This window comes from Aspergillus tubingensis (assembly GCF_013340325.1).
Source record: "Aspergillus tubingensis WU-2223L DNA, scaffold_7, whole genome shotgun sequence".
Classification (NCBI taxonomy): domain Eukaryota; kingdom Fungi; phylum Ascomycota; class Eurotiomycetes; order Eurotiales; family Aspergillaceae; genus Aspergillus; species Aspergillus tubingensis.
The window spans coordinates 2,947,677-2,964,461 of NW_023336281.1; the positions used below are offsets into that span (position 1 = coordinate 2,947,677).

At 51.0% G+C, this 16,785-nt stretch overlaps 6 protein-coding genes across 6 annotated transcripts; 3 read left to right on the forward strand and 3 right to left on the reverse strand.

Moving 5' to 3' along the window:
- Positions 1–596: 596 nt before the first annotated feature.
- On the reverse strand, positions 597–1,167 carry AtWU_05932 (autophagy protein Apg17 family protein; the record flags this gene model as incomplete). Its single annotated transcript, XM_035501042.1, has 2 exons — positions 597–685; positions 741–1,167. The coding sequence occupies 2 exons, from the start codon at positions 1,165–1,167 to the stop codon at positions 597–599; spliced, it is 516 nt and encodes a 171-aa protein (XP_035356935.1).
- Positions 1,168–7,927: 6,760 nt separating this feature from the next.
- On the forward strand, positions 7,928–9,025 carry AtWU_05933 (uncharacterized protein; the record flags this gene model as incomplete). Its single annotated transcript, XM_035501043.1, has 1 exon — positions 7,928–9,025. The coding sequence occupies one exon, from the start codon at positions 7,928–7,930 to the stop codon at positions 9,023–9,025; it is 1,098 nt and encodes a 365-aa protein (XP_035356936.1).
- Positions 9,026–9,534: 509 nt separating this feature from the next.
- Positions 9,535–10,089, reverse strand: AtWU_05934 (mitochondrial 54S ribosomal protein mL60; the record flags this gene model as incomplete). The annotated part of the gene is made up of 3 exons (XM_035501044.1): positions 9,535–9,587; positions 9,697–9,926; positions 10,046–10,089. 3 exons carry the CDS (start codon positions 10,087–10,089, stop codon positions 9,535–9,537), a joined length of 327 nt encoding a protein of 108 aa, XP_035356937.1.
- A 353-nt stretch (positions 10,090–10,442) lies between these two features.
- On the forward strand, positions 10,443–11,838 carry AtWU_05935 (tafazzin; the record flags this gene model as incomplete). The annotated part of the gene is made up of 4 exons (XM_035501045.1): positions 10,443–10,656; positions 10,735–10,753; positions 10,844–10,954; positions 11,025–11,838. The coding sequence occupies 4 exons, from the start codon at positions 10,443–10,445 to the stop codon at positions 11,836–11,838; spliced, it is 1,158 nt and encodes a 385-aa protein (XP_035356938.1).
- A 365-nt stretch (positions 11,839–12,203) lies between these two features.
- On the forward strand, positions 12,204–14,006 carry AtWU_05936 (uncharacterized protein; the record flags this gene model as incomplete). Its single annotated transcript, XM_035501046.1, has 1 exon — positions 12,204–14,006. One exon carries the CDS (start codon positions 12,204–12,206, stop codon positions 14,004–14,006), a length of 1,803 nt encoding a protein of 600 aa, XP_035356939.1.
- Positions 14,007–14,401: 395 nt separating this feature from the next.
- Positions 14,402–16,433, reverse strand: dbp9 (ATP-dependent DNA/RNA helicase; the record flags this gene model as incomplete). Its single annotated transcript, XM_035501047.1, has 4 exons — positions 14,402–15,494; positions 15,556–16,034; positions 16,100–16,176; positions 16,229–16,433. The coding sequence occupies 4 exons, from the start codon at positions 16,431–16,433 to the stop codon at positions 14,402–14,404; spliced, it is 1,854 nt and encodes a 617-aa protein (XP_035356940.1).
- Between the last annotated feature and the right edge of the window lie 352 nt (positions 16,434–16,785).

Consider the following 16,785-nt stretch of genomic DNA (forward strand, 5'->3'; position numbering starts at 1 on the left):
TTGAGTAATTGAAGATGTATTTAATTGGTTCCTGGTATCTACATAGGGATGGTTTGTTATTTGGATGGGGTGGTGATGGTGTTGAAGAAGATGATGGTTGTGATGAGAGATGAAACAGGTTTCATGGATCCTTCTGGGAAATGTGCTATTGGTGGAACTGTTCTATCAATTTCTAAGGGTCTTGATGCCTGATCGTCATAGAGGTTTATCCATGGTGGGTTCTGCGATTTGACTATTTGTTGCAGGGATTTGGATCGGTGTCGCGTGGCCCACGATTGGCAGATGTGACGGTTTAGTGCCGGGATGGGAAAATCCAATTAAAGTTGCATTCGCTAAATCTGAGCTTGTGTATCACATACTAGGCGGTAAATAGAAAAAAAATAAAATAAACTAGATCGTAAATCGTGTGGTGGCCAACACTCTGCACTTCGTGTCTGGCCCGCCTGAACAAAGGAAATTCACATGAGTGAGCGAGAAAGTTGAGACACAAGCCTAAACTCCTGGCTGATCCTGACGCGATCTTCACAAACACCGAGTAGAACCGACAATTAAAACAAGTAAAGGAGGGTACGAAACATGGCTGTGCTCCAAGGCTTCTATGCTGATTGCCATGTCGCAATGTCAGCCGCAGTAATGTCGATGTTTTCCGGGATTAGGGTCTGTAGCTTTGAGACCTGAGTGGGTGCTAGAAATGAGTTAGCTGTGAGATATTTCTCACCTATAGTCACGATGGGACTTACTAGGACGTGGTGTAGCAGCGCCTGCCTGTACTTGAATAATACCCGATTCAACATATTCTTTCGTGGTGACGCCGTTGAAAGAGGCCGCTCCTAGCATAACCCGCATCCGATACCGACCAGGCTGTGTGAATTTGAGAGGCCCAAATCGAGCGTATCCGCTGGTGCCGTTGCCATTGCGACTGCGCACGCTAGATGTAAGCACGCCTGTGAGTCCTGAAGCTGGAGCAGTGCCTGCTTCATTCCTCAGCGAGGCATGCGCAACCAATTGTTGCACTCCTCGTGGGTTACCCACAGGTCGGACCCCCACAATTACTGGTAGAGTCACTGGTACGCCAAGGGGAACTGTTGTAGGAGGCGCAACCTCAAAGTTCATGCCATATTCGCGGCTGGAGCTTCCGCCATCGTTCCTTCCGTTTCCTTGAACCATGATGAATGATGCGCGGGTGTGTATCGACTCAATGGCAATTTCGACAAGTAGTACTCAGCTAGGGCTCTGAGACTGATTTCCAGAGGTCAAAAAGAGATTGATCGCGAGGGAAGAAAGAGAAAGCGATGCGACAAGGGCCTATTCAAAGCAGAAAACCTGAGATTTCGAATTGAGACTGTAGGCTTGAGCTTGTTGAGTGAGCGAAGACATCGAAGAAAGGCTTCTTCCAGGGCCTTCATATATGCGTCCTCTCGTATATAGTAACAACGGATCGCTAGGGTGCGATATAGGAGTCTCGAATTGAACCAGGAAAATACTCAAGACGGTAATGGTCTTTTGCCACCACGAAGGAACTAAGATCAATAGATACTGGGGGTTCCAGTAACCGGGATCTGCACCAGAGGTCCCGTATGCCCCTAGGCTGCGGGATATTGAATGTTACCGGACGTTGGGTACTGCTAAACCTGCACGATCCTGCAACAGGGCGCTTGCATAGACGATATCCGCTTGAGACGATTTATTTGTCTGTGACTTGACGTTTTCTTTTTCCCCCCTTCCCCACTAGTACCCAGATCAACTACAGTTCGTGGTCTTTGGTACGCGTCAATTTGGGTCCCGTTAGCGCGGGTAGAAAGGAGAGAACCTTGGACAGTCCCAGAGTTGAACTTCTGGTCCCAAAGGTTGGAAAGCAGAGCGCACTGCGATGTCAAAGTGCGAATCCATGCCAGGGGATCTGATTCTGAAGCTTAACATCACTGGACCCAGTTGGATCAACTAGTGACTATCGGATGTATGACGATCAAGAACTATGGTTCGTGGCAGGTTTGTTTTTCCATGTATTTCATTACTTTTTCTGGCTGATATTGTACTTCCATGGCTTGCTCCGCCCGCGAACCATTTCGCTCCATAGGACGACTGCATATGGTTTGGGGAGGCGGAAATGGTCCCGTGGAGAGAAAGCTAGAGCCTGGGTGAGGAAGGATCATTCCTCATTAGTCTCCTTGCATTGACCTCCCGGGGAAATTGCGAGATCGAGCTAGGGATCTAGAGATACGGGTGCTAGGATCCCTTCCCAGTTACCCAAGCGCCGGATACCAAGCCCGGAAACTCAAATCTGTTGCGCAAAATCCGAGCTTTGGCGACTCCTGCTTACTACCTGGACCGTGCCGGAACCACGTTTTCGACAGCTCCCGGACGGGTGCTCACTCGTGCAATACCTATCCATCCTGCTCCCATCTGTACTTTTGTCAGACCGTGACTTGGGATACTGTCTCATATGGCGGATCTCCGGGACTTTCACAGCTATATTGGCCCTGGGAGTCTGAAGCGTCCCTGTCGCTCGTCTACCCGGTCCAGCGGTCAGAACCCAGGTTCAGACCCAGGAGAGCGGATCCGTCTAACTAGGGTCTGGACTGGTCATGGAGTATCCACTAATTTGACATTCCAGACTCCAAAGCCCGAGCAAGGTAAACAGAGACGATCCGACAAGGACGGGAACGGACAAGGTCCTGTCGCACTGCAGAAAAGGAGGGGCGACTGGGCGTCAAGCCCCAGGGGCTACTTCGCCACACAACATACCCCTTTGGGTCTAGATCAACACACCAGCCACATATACCTCCAGCCTCATTATGGCTGGTGTGTTCCCTGTGTAATCCCGAGATGCATGATAGGCTGTTCAGTAATAGAGGAGATAACCTTAGACTCCGTCCTAGTAAACTCTGTCTGAATGCTGTTGCCTTGCATAATTCTCTGATGGCACTCCTGACACCGGTCTGCTCGGCTAGCAAATGACATTCTCCTCAAGATTTCCGTGAGATAGACCCGAATTATGCCGGGATGATACTGCAGATGCCTCTTGGTCCCACTGCCTCTGAGACCACACAACATGTAGATCTTCTTTCTGTAGTTGGGGGTTTCGGCCGGATGAACGGTGGGTCCACTGCATGATACCCAGTACAACGGTGTGCGTGCAAGATCTAGACCCTGGGGTCTTCACCATCAGGGCTCCATGTCTGAAATGATGACATGTAGTTTCTGCATTGCACTTATCGTGCTGATCCCTCGCACTTCGCGGATTACGGGTTTGTCATGCAGTGAGATAAGTGTGCAGTATGTCATGTTTACGTTCCTGAAATTTAACCTTGAAAAGGCCGTGATCGATCAATAGACGGAGTTCCGGTCACACGCGAAGCCGTGACTCCCGCTGGTATTGAGATCATCGAATCTCATTTCATCATCGACAAGATCAAGATGGTGGTCATCGGGGATGCTTGCTTTTTCAGACACCAATCGTTGAGTGTTTCTGCAATGCAATGCAAGATCGATCGGCGCTACTTCCTCCTGTAGGTTCCATGCCTCGGGATGCGTGGGACGAGACATGCTGCATGATGATTGGGCGACTGCGCTATGGTTCACTAGTAGCCACTTGTGGCTGACACGATGATCAACGGCCCATCTGTGGCGGTGTAGTGAAACCACGGCCTTCCTTACGTTGCGGCGGGTGTGGCTAGTGGTCATCCGGAACTGTCATAGTTCAGCAAATAGTCCCGAATTGTGGCGTCGGGCACAACTTGGAACATCCTGCAAAGGGAGCTCTTACACCGCATTTACTGCAGGTGATGTGTTTGTTTCTGATCCCGTAATCCGGATCGCATTTGCAAAGTGGTCCAGTTCCAGGATCACCCATGCTTGAAGCTGACTTGTCTTTCGTCAATGCTGAAAGACATCGTTCATCACCACTCCACCCCCTAAATCCTCGTCTATTCCACTAGCGTCTACCGCTTACCCTTCGCCGTGGGGTGCCCCACGGTACGTTCTCTGCTTACTGACATGACTCGAGTCCCTGGATTCGCTCACCGTGTGACATCCATGATCAGTGAACTGAGAAGAGGCAAGTCATGGATGCAGCGAGGCATTACCAGTTTACCTGCCCCTTTTTGCCTCTGTCCAAGGGAGACAACCTTGCTCATCTGTGAATATGCGATGCCGGTATGGTGTGATACTGTCGTAAGAGTATATGTTCCAAATGCCGACGATATGATACACACGGCCTAGCGAATCATGTTACTATTCCTTTGCTTTTCCTGTCCGTCTAGACATCAGAAAAAAAAAATTGGTGGGCCATCACCGTGCATGTAACCCTCCATGAACGTGGTATGCGGTCGATCATCGTTTGGTAGATCTTTATCTATACGAGGCTCAGGCTCCGCAACAAATCCCGCAACAATTAGGGCATAGGATGTCGGAATGGGGCAACTCAATGTAATGAGTGTATGTGATTGCAGCAAGCTCATCAATCAGAGGTGGCAATCCCTGCGGTAGTATATCCATCCCGCCCCGGTTGGAGCCTGGTGCCGATTACAAAGAGATCAGTGGCTTTAGGAATGTAGTATCCCGGTAAGATAGCATCGGTGAACACACATCTTGGTCCTTATTCTTTATTATTTTTTTCTTTCTTTGCCATCCTTTTACCCTTGCTCATGTTCAGCTTGGGACTACTTCGTTGAACAATCACATGGATGATGGCTGATGGTGTCACAGATATCGCGAGTTATATTTCCCATATGTATCAGATATCACATGTACCAGGAAAATTTATAGGGCAGGGGATGTTTTCCGTTGCTACTGCCACATGGGGCATGTCCTGTGTATTCCTGTTTTGGACCGAAGAAGGGCTAGACGGCGATCCGAAGCGGCCAAAAGTACAGGGCTGGAATTCACAAGGACCCAACTGTGTCTGGAAGCCTTCCGGCAAGCCGGTCGACGATGGCCTTAGCAGACGACCTAGTAATGATTCTAATCAGCCACTGAGCGCCATTGACCAAAAGAGGTACTGGACGTCAGCCCTAGATGTGCTAACCCCACAAGCAGCCGGGGGTATTTTTCGCCGCGGGCGTGTAGAAGTGTAGTAGCTATCCCGGTACTTGGTAACCGTGCCTTTGACCCAGAACCGGGGTTTAGGTATAGGCTATGGGTCGTGTAACCTAAAGGCAAAAAAAAACTTCAGTAGAATTTCCCTGTTTTCGCCGAGCTTGTTAGCAGGCTAATGAATAAAGTAATATCCAGGGGGCAATGCAAAAAAAGGGGGAAAGCCTCGTTGCGTTCAATTATTGAAGCAGCTGGGAGGTAGTCCCCTTAATGGATTGAAATACGGGCTGGAGTGCTCGGTTGTGCTGACGATGTGAGGACCATCAGGGGATCTCGACCATTGCAGCTTTCATTAATTTTTCTTCACTAATGGATTGAACCGAGACAGTGATGATCCTAGCATCAAACGATTCATTACTAGAAGAAAGAAAGGCATGAAAAAGAAAATATGAATACCTATAGCCACATGTGCCATTCAATTAAATTAAGTGTGAAATGAATGGGGGATCGATTCTCAGGCTCTGAGCCTTGGTGTTGATGAGATTGAAGGGAAAAATGAGGCGAGAGAGTGAGGCGGGAAACCGACCATCTACGGTCACCTGATCTGAACATCCCTCATTCAGCAGGAGCAGAACGGAAACTCCAGAATGACGATAAGGGAAGTAATCGAATGTGTCTGTGAGTGCTAGGTCCAAACCATAACGAGACAAAGTCCTCAAAGCTATGGCGTGCCCACTATATCCAAGTTCTCTGGCTCTGTAACCTTGGACAAGCCTGCGACATATCTTGTCTAGATTGACACCATGTGTCGATCATCAATGCAGTGCAAACACAGCTGAGCTGACACCTATTTTTAAATCCAGGCCCTCTGAAAAGGAATAAATTCTCGCGAGAACTATAGAAAAACCCGACAGCCTGGTTCCAGATATGAGACTATCACTTCTACAATGCCTCTGCCAAGAATAGTGAAGACAGCCACCAGGACAAGGCATACCCTTGTCTTTGTGTTTTGAACAATGTTAACATGGACCAGCCATATTCTATGGGATCCAGTCTCACCGACTGCATACTTGTGATATGCTATAGCTATCATTGCGAATATATGCGAGAAATGTGTCGAATCTCTGAGATCATCGCTGTGATTTGTAGCCTTGAGACCGGCAGCGTTTTCTTGGCGCGGTGAACCAGATGAAAGACCTTACCTCCCAGGAGTAGCCTTGCAATTTGATGGTTCCGAGGGAAGAAGAAGCTATTCTTTGGTATCCCTAGAATTATGTTACAAGGGACCACTCCCTAGGAAGACAAGTGCTCAAGTTCGAACCAAACAGACGGAATATTCTGATCAATGTAGCATAGGATAACTCGGAAAAGCATTCGTATGAAGCCCAGTGTCTCTGAGCAGGTAGAGTACTACCTATCAACGGCTTCATTTGGTTGTTTGAGTACTATGGCGCGGGAGTGGCTTTGTGGTAGAACATGCAGCATTCCGGAGGAAAAGCGAACAAAGTCTTGCTATATCTTTCGTCTTGTTCACATGGACAGTTTCATCGTGACAATCTACCCCAGATCTGGGGCAGATTATGATTCTGATCCTCAAGACAAGTTGGGCAATCAAATCAAAAGGGAGGCAAGGTCAAAAGCAAGGCGCGCAAACGTGTCTGAGGCCGAGGGATGCAACAATTTCGGGTCAGTGTCATGATTATGCAGCACCAGCCATTCCTTCCCTTTTCTTGCGCTTCCCACAAACCGCAAGACCACTCTCCACTGAAGCGACTGATACTCCCAGTACATGACCTGGACGGCGCATATCTTATATTGTTACCAGGATGACTATCCCTTGCTTGTTATTCAATGAGGCTTCAATCAGATGGCACCCGTCTTGATGTATCTATATCAATCCCAACCCTTCACTCGATCATATGAAAACGCTCATGCATCTGTCATACAAGCCACGAAATACGTTAGTCTCAAAGCGTTGCTTCAGCTTTTCGCAGGCACAGTGTTATTCTTTATTGCTTCGGTTTTCTTCTGGAAAATTGCGAAGTTCTGTCGTTTCCTCACCCAGGGTAAAGTGCTCAAACAAGGAAACAAAACTACAACACGCTATAGCAGGACTTGGTATGGTTGGGTCTCAGCAAAACGACATAAGGAGAACAAAGCGCTAGCACGGAGATTTCTGCAAAAGCTCCATGATTGCGCAGTCTGGAGATCGCCGAGCGATGACTATCACTGGCTTTGGTGGGATCCTGGACAGAAAATGCAGAATAGATTTTGCGAAGAAAGGAGAAACCTGCGATGGCTACCGACCTGGTTTAAAAGCTATAGCTACATTGCTGCTGATACTATCTGGAACCCAGGGCCCCCTCCTCGCCACAGGAACACTACTACGTCGGACTTCTGCAGTGGATATGCTTCTCTCAAAGCTATGACCGGGGCGCTTTCGAGAAGTCACACACCTGGATCCATAACAAGTCGAACAATCTACTATGCGCTTGGAGGAAGCAATGTTACGAGCTCGCATAGCCAATTGTTCTTTCAGCGTGGCTATCAGCGAGCGTCAATGCGAGGAAAGGCAAGACAAACTCGCCAGTATCGAAGCGAATGCACAAGAGAGTGCAGGTTTGAGCGAGAACCTCTCAAATATGCAAGCAACATAGACATACTTCAAAGCCAGTCGCGCCATACATCTTGCAGCACTCGGATGCGCTTAAGATTTGCAGGTCGTGGCACAGGAGACATACGCAGTCTTTCGCTTCCATGCCTCAGCCAGAATTATGAGAGTTCGATCGCCTCAAATGCACCACACTGCGCGAAGGCAAGTTTTCCAGAAGGCGGAATAAAGACAATAAAAAGGCTCCGAGGTTTCCGTAAGCACCAAGTCTTCTCTGCTCGGATGGCACTGCAACCGTCCAAATATACAGAGCTTCTAGGACCACCTGCCGGAACTCCGCGATCTGGGCTTTCTGTCACCAGTTCATCCGATCAGACATCTCTATTGATCCTGAACCAATCAAGGCGCAAAGAGGATTTCTCAACAAATTCCAGCACACTGATACCTAACAATCCTAACAACCATAATTATGTCAAGAATGTGGAAGCAGCGGTAAGTGTTGATCATATTGCTGGTTTAGCTGTGCGCTACTCTGCAGTCCCTGCATGTGGTCGATCAAGCTTACCATGTCGCCTGGAGGCCCGCCATCGTACAGGACTAGGCTTGGAAGAAGAAAGGGATTCAGATGGTCGCACGCGACAGAAAGAGCCATTGCGCATGCATCGCTCTAGAACAAGGCAGTCCCGGGAGAGGAAGAAGCGGACAGGGCTTCTGGAAAGAAAAGTTCCTATTAGCGAGCTAACTAGTTGGGAGCTACAGTTCATAGATGGGCTGGACCGGAGACTGGAATGGCTCTACAACCAGCTCTGCCCAGGCCGGAGACCTTACCATTTCGCGCTGCTTGCGAACCACTGGCTCAATAAAGAAACCTGGCTGGTAATTGACCCACCTACGCGAATACCTATCGATGCTAGAAGGCGACTAGGAGATCCAAGATTCAACTCGCCATATCCAAAGCCTGACTGGGCCGCGAAACCAAAGTACCCAAGGGTGCCACGCAAAGCAATTTATACTCCTAAAATTAACTCATGGAGGCTAGCTGTGAACAAACACCGAAAAGCATCTGGACTACGTGACATGGTCAAGACAATTAAACTTTACCCCGATTCGACGGCTGATCCATCAGATGGGAAGGTTGACCCATCATGCTGGATGCTGCGCAGACCCCCGCAAGGACCGTTCATGTCAGCCCGACAGGGAAAAGTCTATTATGAAGGAGGGGCAGGCTGGCAAGAGACATTCGATGATTGGCAAAAGATCCGCCATGGCTATCTGATTCGGAAAGCCATCCATGAAGGCAGAGTCAACAGAACAAGAGCAAAAGAAACTGCAGGAGCAATCAGCCGGTATTTTCATATGGCAACAGCAAAAGGCTCTTGATCTGCAAACAACTCATGTCTGGTCCGCTGACAGCACAGCGCGTTTTGGGCAGAAATTGTGTGGTTGCTCTGCAAACAGTTCGAATGTGTCTAGGGCGGTTATATATCTGTGTGAAAGGATGATGTACGGGACAGATAACATGATGCAGCCTCTTTATGGTCTATCTGTATTGTTATGCTGCCTTCAGGCGCTTCCATCGGTTCCCAAGGGCCGCCTATCCTTACGAATCTGAAAGATGCCATCAAATGCCAAGTCTCTGAAATCGAATTGAATCCTGTGCCTTAGGCTTGAATAAAGAACATGGTAAATAGCGAGGCGAACAATGCAGTCATGGTGTCATTCCCCAGTTGCCAAAAACTCCGGTAATCCTTTCCGTGCCTTCAACAACGCTCGTTGTAGAGCATCGTGGCGGACACAGCGTGTGGTGTATAGTACAGTTGAATAATGCAGGTACAAATATGTAAAAGGCGATTGCCAGCTTCCCAACACACTCTGCGTGTATAAGCTGTTTAGAAACCCGGGGGGTTCACTCTCTGGCTGACACGGGTCCACTTGGGTAGCTCTGTAAGAGAAATAGCATTAGCACACGAAATTCGAACAGAATCCCCTTCGTTTGAGTCCCTCTGGGAATGGCAGCCCTTCGACTTAGATGGGCCTAGGGTGTAACGTACTGTGAATGCCCTTGCGGTACTTCTTCTCCTTCTTGTCGAACAGTGTGTACTTGTCCTTCGGCAGCATCTCCTCCTCGCGAGGCATTTCCCTGTACCAGCGCTCGACGGACTTGGTGGTGTATCCATTGCGCTCCAGCGCGGCGGAGACAGTGTCGACAACCCGGTCAACGCCACGGAGGCGCTTCCTCTGGCGAGCCTTCTGAGGCTGGGAGAGACGCCACGGAATCTTCCTATTCGATTGACGAGTGATATTAGCTTCAAGGCGCATGATGATGATGATGGGGGTGGTTGTAGCAATGCGGGATGTCCGGGCGGGTGACAGGGGCAGTCAGATGGGATTGCGACCTACCAAAGAAGACCCGAGAAGAGCGGCGATGAGGGCTTGAACATCATCTTTGCGATTGACACCGAATATAGTCACCGAAAGAAGGACGAAGGGAACGAAGGAGTGGGAGGTAAGCTATCAATCACAAGGAGCGGAAAGCCGAGTTGGCGGACGAAAATCCCGTCGAGGAGGTTTGGGGAGGTCCGTGCACGGCGAACCTCCGCGGGCCAACAATTGATTTCCTTCCCCGAATTTCTGCGAGGCCAATGAAGATGCCACCTGCTTTCACGCCGTCGATCCGGGGTTGTTCCCCCCTCCTCCTCTCCTCACTTTCTGCCTTGCCGCTACGCTGTATTATATTACTTGCCCTTCTCCCTGTTACTGCTTGGATGGATCTCGGTTAGAGCGGGCTGAGTGAACAATGTCGCGCTCTACGGACTCTGGCGGCGCAACGGCCGATGCGCCCTCGCTTCCTTGGAGGGCATTGTCCTCCACCACTATCTTCGGGGTTGCAGCGTTATGCCGCTCGTTTTTGTACCTCTGCAGTCGGCCACAGGCGAATGGGTTGGATCAATTTCTCGAGCTCCTCGACTCGAGGAGTGATCCCTCGCAGAGAACGAGAGGCTTGCTCACAGGTATGCTGTCTAGTCTTTTCCCTCTTAGATCACTGTACCCAAAAGTTCTTATATCGGCTAACTGTTTTGGATTATTAGTTTCGAACCATACCAGCGTGTACGTGCCTACATTGTGTCTCGAAAGCTGAGGCGACCCGTTCAACTCCGACGTCAGAGAACGCTGACCATGGCCGCTTTAATTGAGTAGGATGGATGATCCGATCATGTGGGGATTTCTACCGATGCGATATAACTTCGGACTTGCGAATTGGAATAAGCGATGGGGGTTTGGAAGCCACGACATCTGTTATCAGACTAGGTACGGCAGTTCTCTTTGCCTGGTTCAAATTTGAAATGATTTGTTGCTGACTGACCGGACTGGTGTATAGGCCGTTAGCCCTTTTCTTCACCATGGGCCAAGTCCTGCCGACACATCGATCGGCCCATTCGCAATATGGTGGCCTCGCCCAGCCAGTCGTCACCCAGGCGATCCGACTCCTTTCGAAGGGACCGTTTCCCGCTGACCCTCATCTTGCTGTCCCCGAACGTCAATCGTGGAGTCTACAAAATGTTTGCGTCGATCCGTTTTCCGATCTGCCTACAGCCTACACTACCGACGGGCATGACTCCCACTTATCGCCGTCCTCCTACGCCTGCAACTCGTATTCCTGGTTCCATATATTCCCGGAGGGAAAGATCCACCAAGCGCCGAATAAGACTATGCGCTATTTCAAATGGGGTGTGGCACGACTGATCCTCGAGGCTAGCGAATGCCCGGATGTGGTGCCGATCTGGCTCGAGGGCTTCGACCAGGTTATGCACGAAAGCCGCGAATTCCCCCGGTTCCTGCCTCGTGTCGGAAAGGAGGTCAGCATAACTTTTGGACAGAAAGTGGATAGGGAGGCGGTTTTCGGGGAATACCGACGACGTTGGCAAAACATCAGGGCCAAGGCTGAACGCGTAGCCCCCGAGACTCGCGATCTGCCGTTTGGAGTGCTAAATGACCAGCTCTTATATGACCCTGAAGCAGTTGAGCTGCGAAAGGAGGTCACTAAGAAGGTCCGGGATCTCGTCCTTGATGTCCGACGGACGAGAGGATTGTCAGACGAAGACCCGAAGGAAGGTCTAGTGGAGACATGGATGCAAGAGGGCCCTAAGCGCGAGGGTAAGATGGACGATGATTCATGGGTCCGCGATATTTGACGATGTGCATTACTGCGAAGCAAAAAACAACTGTACAATAGAACCTTGCATAGAAATAAAATATGGGCACAAGCAACATCGCACGCTATTCCTTGTCTTCTCTACCGCAGCCTATCGACCAAAGAAGACTCAGCCTGGCTATACGGCAAGCTAGCAATTGACCAATGACTCATTCTCACTCATAGCAAACTATCTCGTGAACTAACAAGCTAGTTGGTTAAATCGTGGCTCAGCCTTACTAAACCGAAGGGGCGAAAACAGCTGCGGCGAACGATAAGATGGGGAGGTGCTCCGCCGATCGGGCTCATCCCACTTCTGCCACATTGAAACCTCCCCCTTGAGTCTACTACTCTCTTCCCATCCCTATGCCCAAAAAGCACAAGAAGACCGCCTTTGCGAAACCAGCCAGCACTGCTCACCATACCCTCGCTTCCTCCGGCCCGCGACACGACCACCATGATCGTCTTCGTTCATCCCACGCTTCGTCCTCTTCCGCGGAGCAACCCTCCGTCAACGACCTGATTCACCACCTCCGCCGCACGCAGGTCTCCAATGGACCTGAAAGCCCCTTTAGATTTGTCGCGCCTCGATCTGTACATCCCTCTTTACGGAACCTTCTTGAGCTACCGGAAACCCCGCCTCCCCGCCCCCGCCCGGGGGCGCGTCGTGTCGGGGTTGTTGGCTCGTTGCGCTTGCGACGGACTGCTGGACCACCACCACCAGAGAGCTGGCTCCTGGGCAGTCGGGATGATGCGGAGGAAGACGATGTTGATATTGCTGCCGCGGAGAAAGAAAGGGTCATCTACCGGCTAGAGCGTCTACCAGGCACGACCTTCCCTCCCAAGGGCAGTCTTGTCGAAACGGTGCTCAGATCGATGGCAACATACTGGGAATGGCATGTTGAGTATGACGGACTGTTCCTGGGAGCTCTTCCAAATCACCTCAAAGTGCGCCTCCTCAGCTACATCGCTATATACGCCAAGGATCGACCACTAGGCGGGCTTATGCGCGGTCTGCGACCTCTATTCGAGAAATCCCGCGCTACCGATGACCCCGATATACATCAAGAAAGCGAGTCCGAAGTCACCCGTCTAGACCTAAGCAGCGCCATCGGTCGATGGCTAAGCTTGAAGCAGCTCTCCAGCGAGCTCCTCATCACCGAGAAGACAAATACTGTGCAGCGCAAGCCCAAAGAATCCGTCCCCTCCTCCTGGGAAGAGGAATACGACGAAGTCGAAGAAGAGGGCAACACCATCACCCCAACAGCAAGCAATCCCACCACTATCCCTCATACGCCATCCCCAACTCTCCGCTTCTCCAACCTCCGCTACCTCTCCCTCGCACACCCCAAACCCGGCACCGTCAACTGGAACTCCCTCATAAGCCTCCTCTCCCGCCTCTCCACCATCACCCACCTCTCTCTCGCCCACTGGCCTATACCCACCGTCACGCCCAACGCAATCAACGCCCGAATCCGCCACCCCAACCACCGCTCCCTAACATTCTCCTACGGCGGCACCGACACCTACTCCGCCAGCGAAAACAACTGGGCCGAAGCAGCAGGTCTCCTCCGGCGCCTATCCCGCGTAACCTACTGCCTGAAATGGCTCGACCTCGAAGGCTGCGGCGACTGGATCCCAGCCCTGAAATGGCAAGACAGCGAATCATCAATCTCATCCGCGTACGCCTCCTCAGGTCCCGAATGGAACACCTCCTGGCGAGACATCGAATACATTCGTCTCGGACCAGGCTGGCTGCCCCATATTGACGACGCCGAACTCCTCCCCGAGAACAGCATCAGCCAGAGCGGCTCCTCTTCCTCGTCTTTGTCGTCGCCTACCCGCTCCCTGGCTTTCTCAGCGCATGCGCCACCGCCGCATCCCGCTCTTGCGAGCCGTGTAGGAGGCGGTGGTGGTGGAGGAGATGTGGAGCCAGCGTCGGATTTACCGTGGGATGTGGAGGTCGAGCGGATCAAGTATCGGAGGGGGAAGGAGCTAGAGCGGTTCCGGGAGACGGTGCAGGCTGCGAAGGAGGTGCAGCAGTGGGTTTTGAGGTTGAGGAGGGAGGGGAAGGGCAAGTGGGTGCAGTTTTCTTTTGGGTTGGAGGGGATTGAGGAGGATGGGTTGAAGAAGTTGTTTGGGAAGGAGTGGGTGGGGGTTTTGCCTTGATGGGTGGTTTGTTTATGGGGGTATGCATATATATTGATAGTTGGTTAGGAAGTGGTAGGTATTTGTGAGGGTTGCATAGTAGTAGTTAGTATATAATACCTATAAGCTTAGTAGGTGATGTTAATGCTGTGGGAAGTATAAGTTAGTTCCTGGTATATAACCTACTGAAAGGAAATAAGGCTTATATCAGATGGTGATAGAGAATTACAGCTTCAAAGCGAAATACAAGTGGCATATTCCACAATCTCATAATTTTACATGCAATTATTTGAATTGGAGTTCTATATGCACGCACTATCCCAAACCGAATATGATGAACTTTTTCCCATGGAACCAAGAACAATATGTACATAATCCCTCATTCATCCACCACTGATCCCACACTAGTACAACGCCTATTTCCGGCCCCTATTAAACGTCTTCAATGGATCAACCTTTCTAACACCCGAGGGCTTGCGGCCCTTGCCCTTGGCGCGGTTCTTATCTCTGGCCTTGCGGATGCGGTTGTCGCTATTTTTCCGGAACCCAACGAAGCCGACATCCTCGCTGGAGATGCCCTTGCGACCCTTGGACGGCATCAGGTACTCGGGGATGTGTTTCAGGTGGGGTTGGATACGTGCGGAGCGCAGCTCGCCATCGTGACGGAGCTGGCGCAGCTCGTCTGGGTTGTCTTCGAAGTGGCGCTTCAGCTTCTCGCTCTTGACCAGCTCCTGACGGATCTCACGAGCACGGGCTTCCTGGACGGCAAGGCGTGTGATGGCGCGAAGACCGTCGGTCATACGGTAGCGGAAGGCGTCGACTTGGCTCATCTCGAAGTGGTAGGGCTTGACTTCGTGGCCATGTTTGGATTGACGTTTGACGATCTTGGCCAGGACGGCTTCGTCGTGTTTGGCGGTGGGGAAGGAGGTGGGCTTGTGCTTTCCGTACTGGTCTGCTGGGACGACGAACGAGAGCGCCATGCCGGTCTTGCCGCCACGGCCGGTTCGTCCGATGCGGTGTGTGTAGGATTTGGCGGTTGTGGGGAGGTCGAAGTTCAAAACGCAGGCCACATTCTGGAAGTCGATACCACGAGAGATACCATAGTCCTTTTCTTTCGCGGTGAGCTTGCGACGCTTGTCCGGGCGATTCGACTTGCTCTTGTCATCTTCGGCCTCTTCGTCGTCACTGGATCCCATGACACCAGCAGCTTCCTCCTCTTCATCAGCGTCGGCGTTCTTGGCCTTCTTCGACTTGGATCCTAGGACTTCCTGATCGTCTGCAGCGATAATGATGTCGTAAACACCCTTGTTGAATTCCTGGACGACGTGGATTCGGGAGTTCACTGGCAACTCGGAGTTGAGTACACAGCTCTTGACACCGAACTGTTCCAGGAAAAGCTTGAGGCGGTAGCAACGGTCGATGTCTCCGACAAATATGATGACCTTGCCCTTGATGAGCTGGAGCTTGAAGATCACGTATGTCAGGAGGAATTTCTCATCCTCTGCGCATCTGGTGGGTGAAGTAGTTAGTACAGCGCTTTAATCGTTCGTCGTGTACAAAGTATGCTTACTTGACAACAAATTGGCTAACACCGGCGCCCTTCTCCTCCTTATCCTCCAACTTCAGCACAACAGGGCTGCGACAGAACAGTCCCTTCAGAGTATCCACTTCCGAGGTGAGCGTAGCACTCATGAGGAAGGTCTGTACGCCACGGGGAATCGCCTTAGAAAGTGCATTGATATCTTCATCGTATCCGTATGAAAGGACCAAGTCGGCTTCGTCGATAACAAGGTGCGTCAGGTTATCCAGCGAAAGAGAGGAGTTTCCGAGGTTGGCAATCACACGAGCGGGAGTGGAGATGACGATATCGGGGTAATCAGAGAGCATAGTGCGCTGTACGGCCTCGGAGACCTTCTGAGTGAGGTTCACAGAGCGAACGTCCTTTCCGCAGAAAGCAGCGAATGTGGTGACGACGTTTTGGACCTGCTCTGCAAGCTCTCGAGTGGGGACGAGGATGAGGCCTGTGGTGGCTTTAAATGAGGGGTCGGCCTAGCAGCAGAATACGATTAGTTTGGCTCTTTGATGTCTATCGATATAATCGGGGGAGTACTGACAGCTTTCTTCTGAAGAATGGTCTGAAGGATAGGGAGGACATATGCGGCGGTCTTTCCGGAGCCGGTCTTTGCACGAGCTGGTATTGTTAGTATGCTTATCATCCACCATAGACACTGGGATATACACACCAAGAATATCTTTGCCAGCGAGCGCCAGTGGAATGGCCTTCGCCTGGACGAGCGTAGGCTTGGTGAACTTCTCTTTGATCAAGGCTTGGCGCAGTCGCGGATCCAGGTTGAGGCTTTCAAAGTCGGCCTCGTTCGCATCGGGGGCCTCCTTGGTCTCCGCAACCTCAGGGGAGGGAACATCATTAGCATCCAACTTGCGCTTCATTGTGGCGATATAAATTCCCAAATTTCACTGCTAGTTTAAGGGAAGGGAGTCTGGGGAAGCTGGTGAACGACTGGAAAGTTTTCCTCATTCAAGCGGGCTGGAAAATCCGTCGGGCGGTGAGATTTTCCGAGGCTCTGATTTTGGATGAACTCCACTTGCGCTCCACCGATAAGCCTGTTGGCTGCTATCGCATCTCCATTCCCTCGTGCGAAGTACACTTCAGTATCTCTTGCCATTTAAGGGTCAGCAAACTGAGGTACCTTCTAGTTCTTAGCCATGTCGCTGCTCAGGTATCAGATAGCAGTCTATCAGGCTGACCCGTCGCTCTTTCCCTCTTCCTATGGCTTCGCTC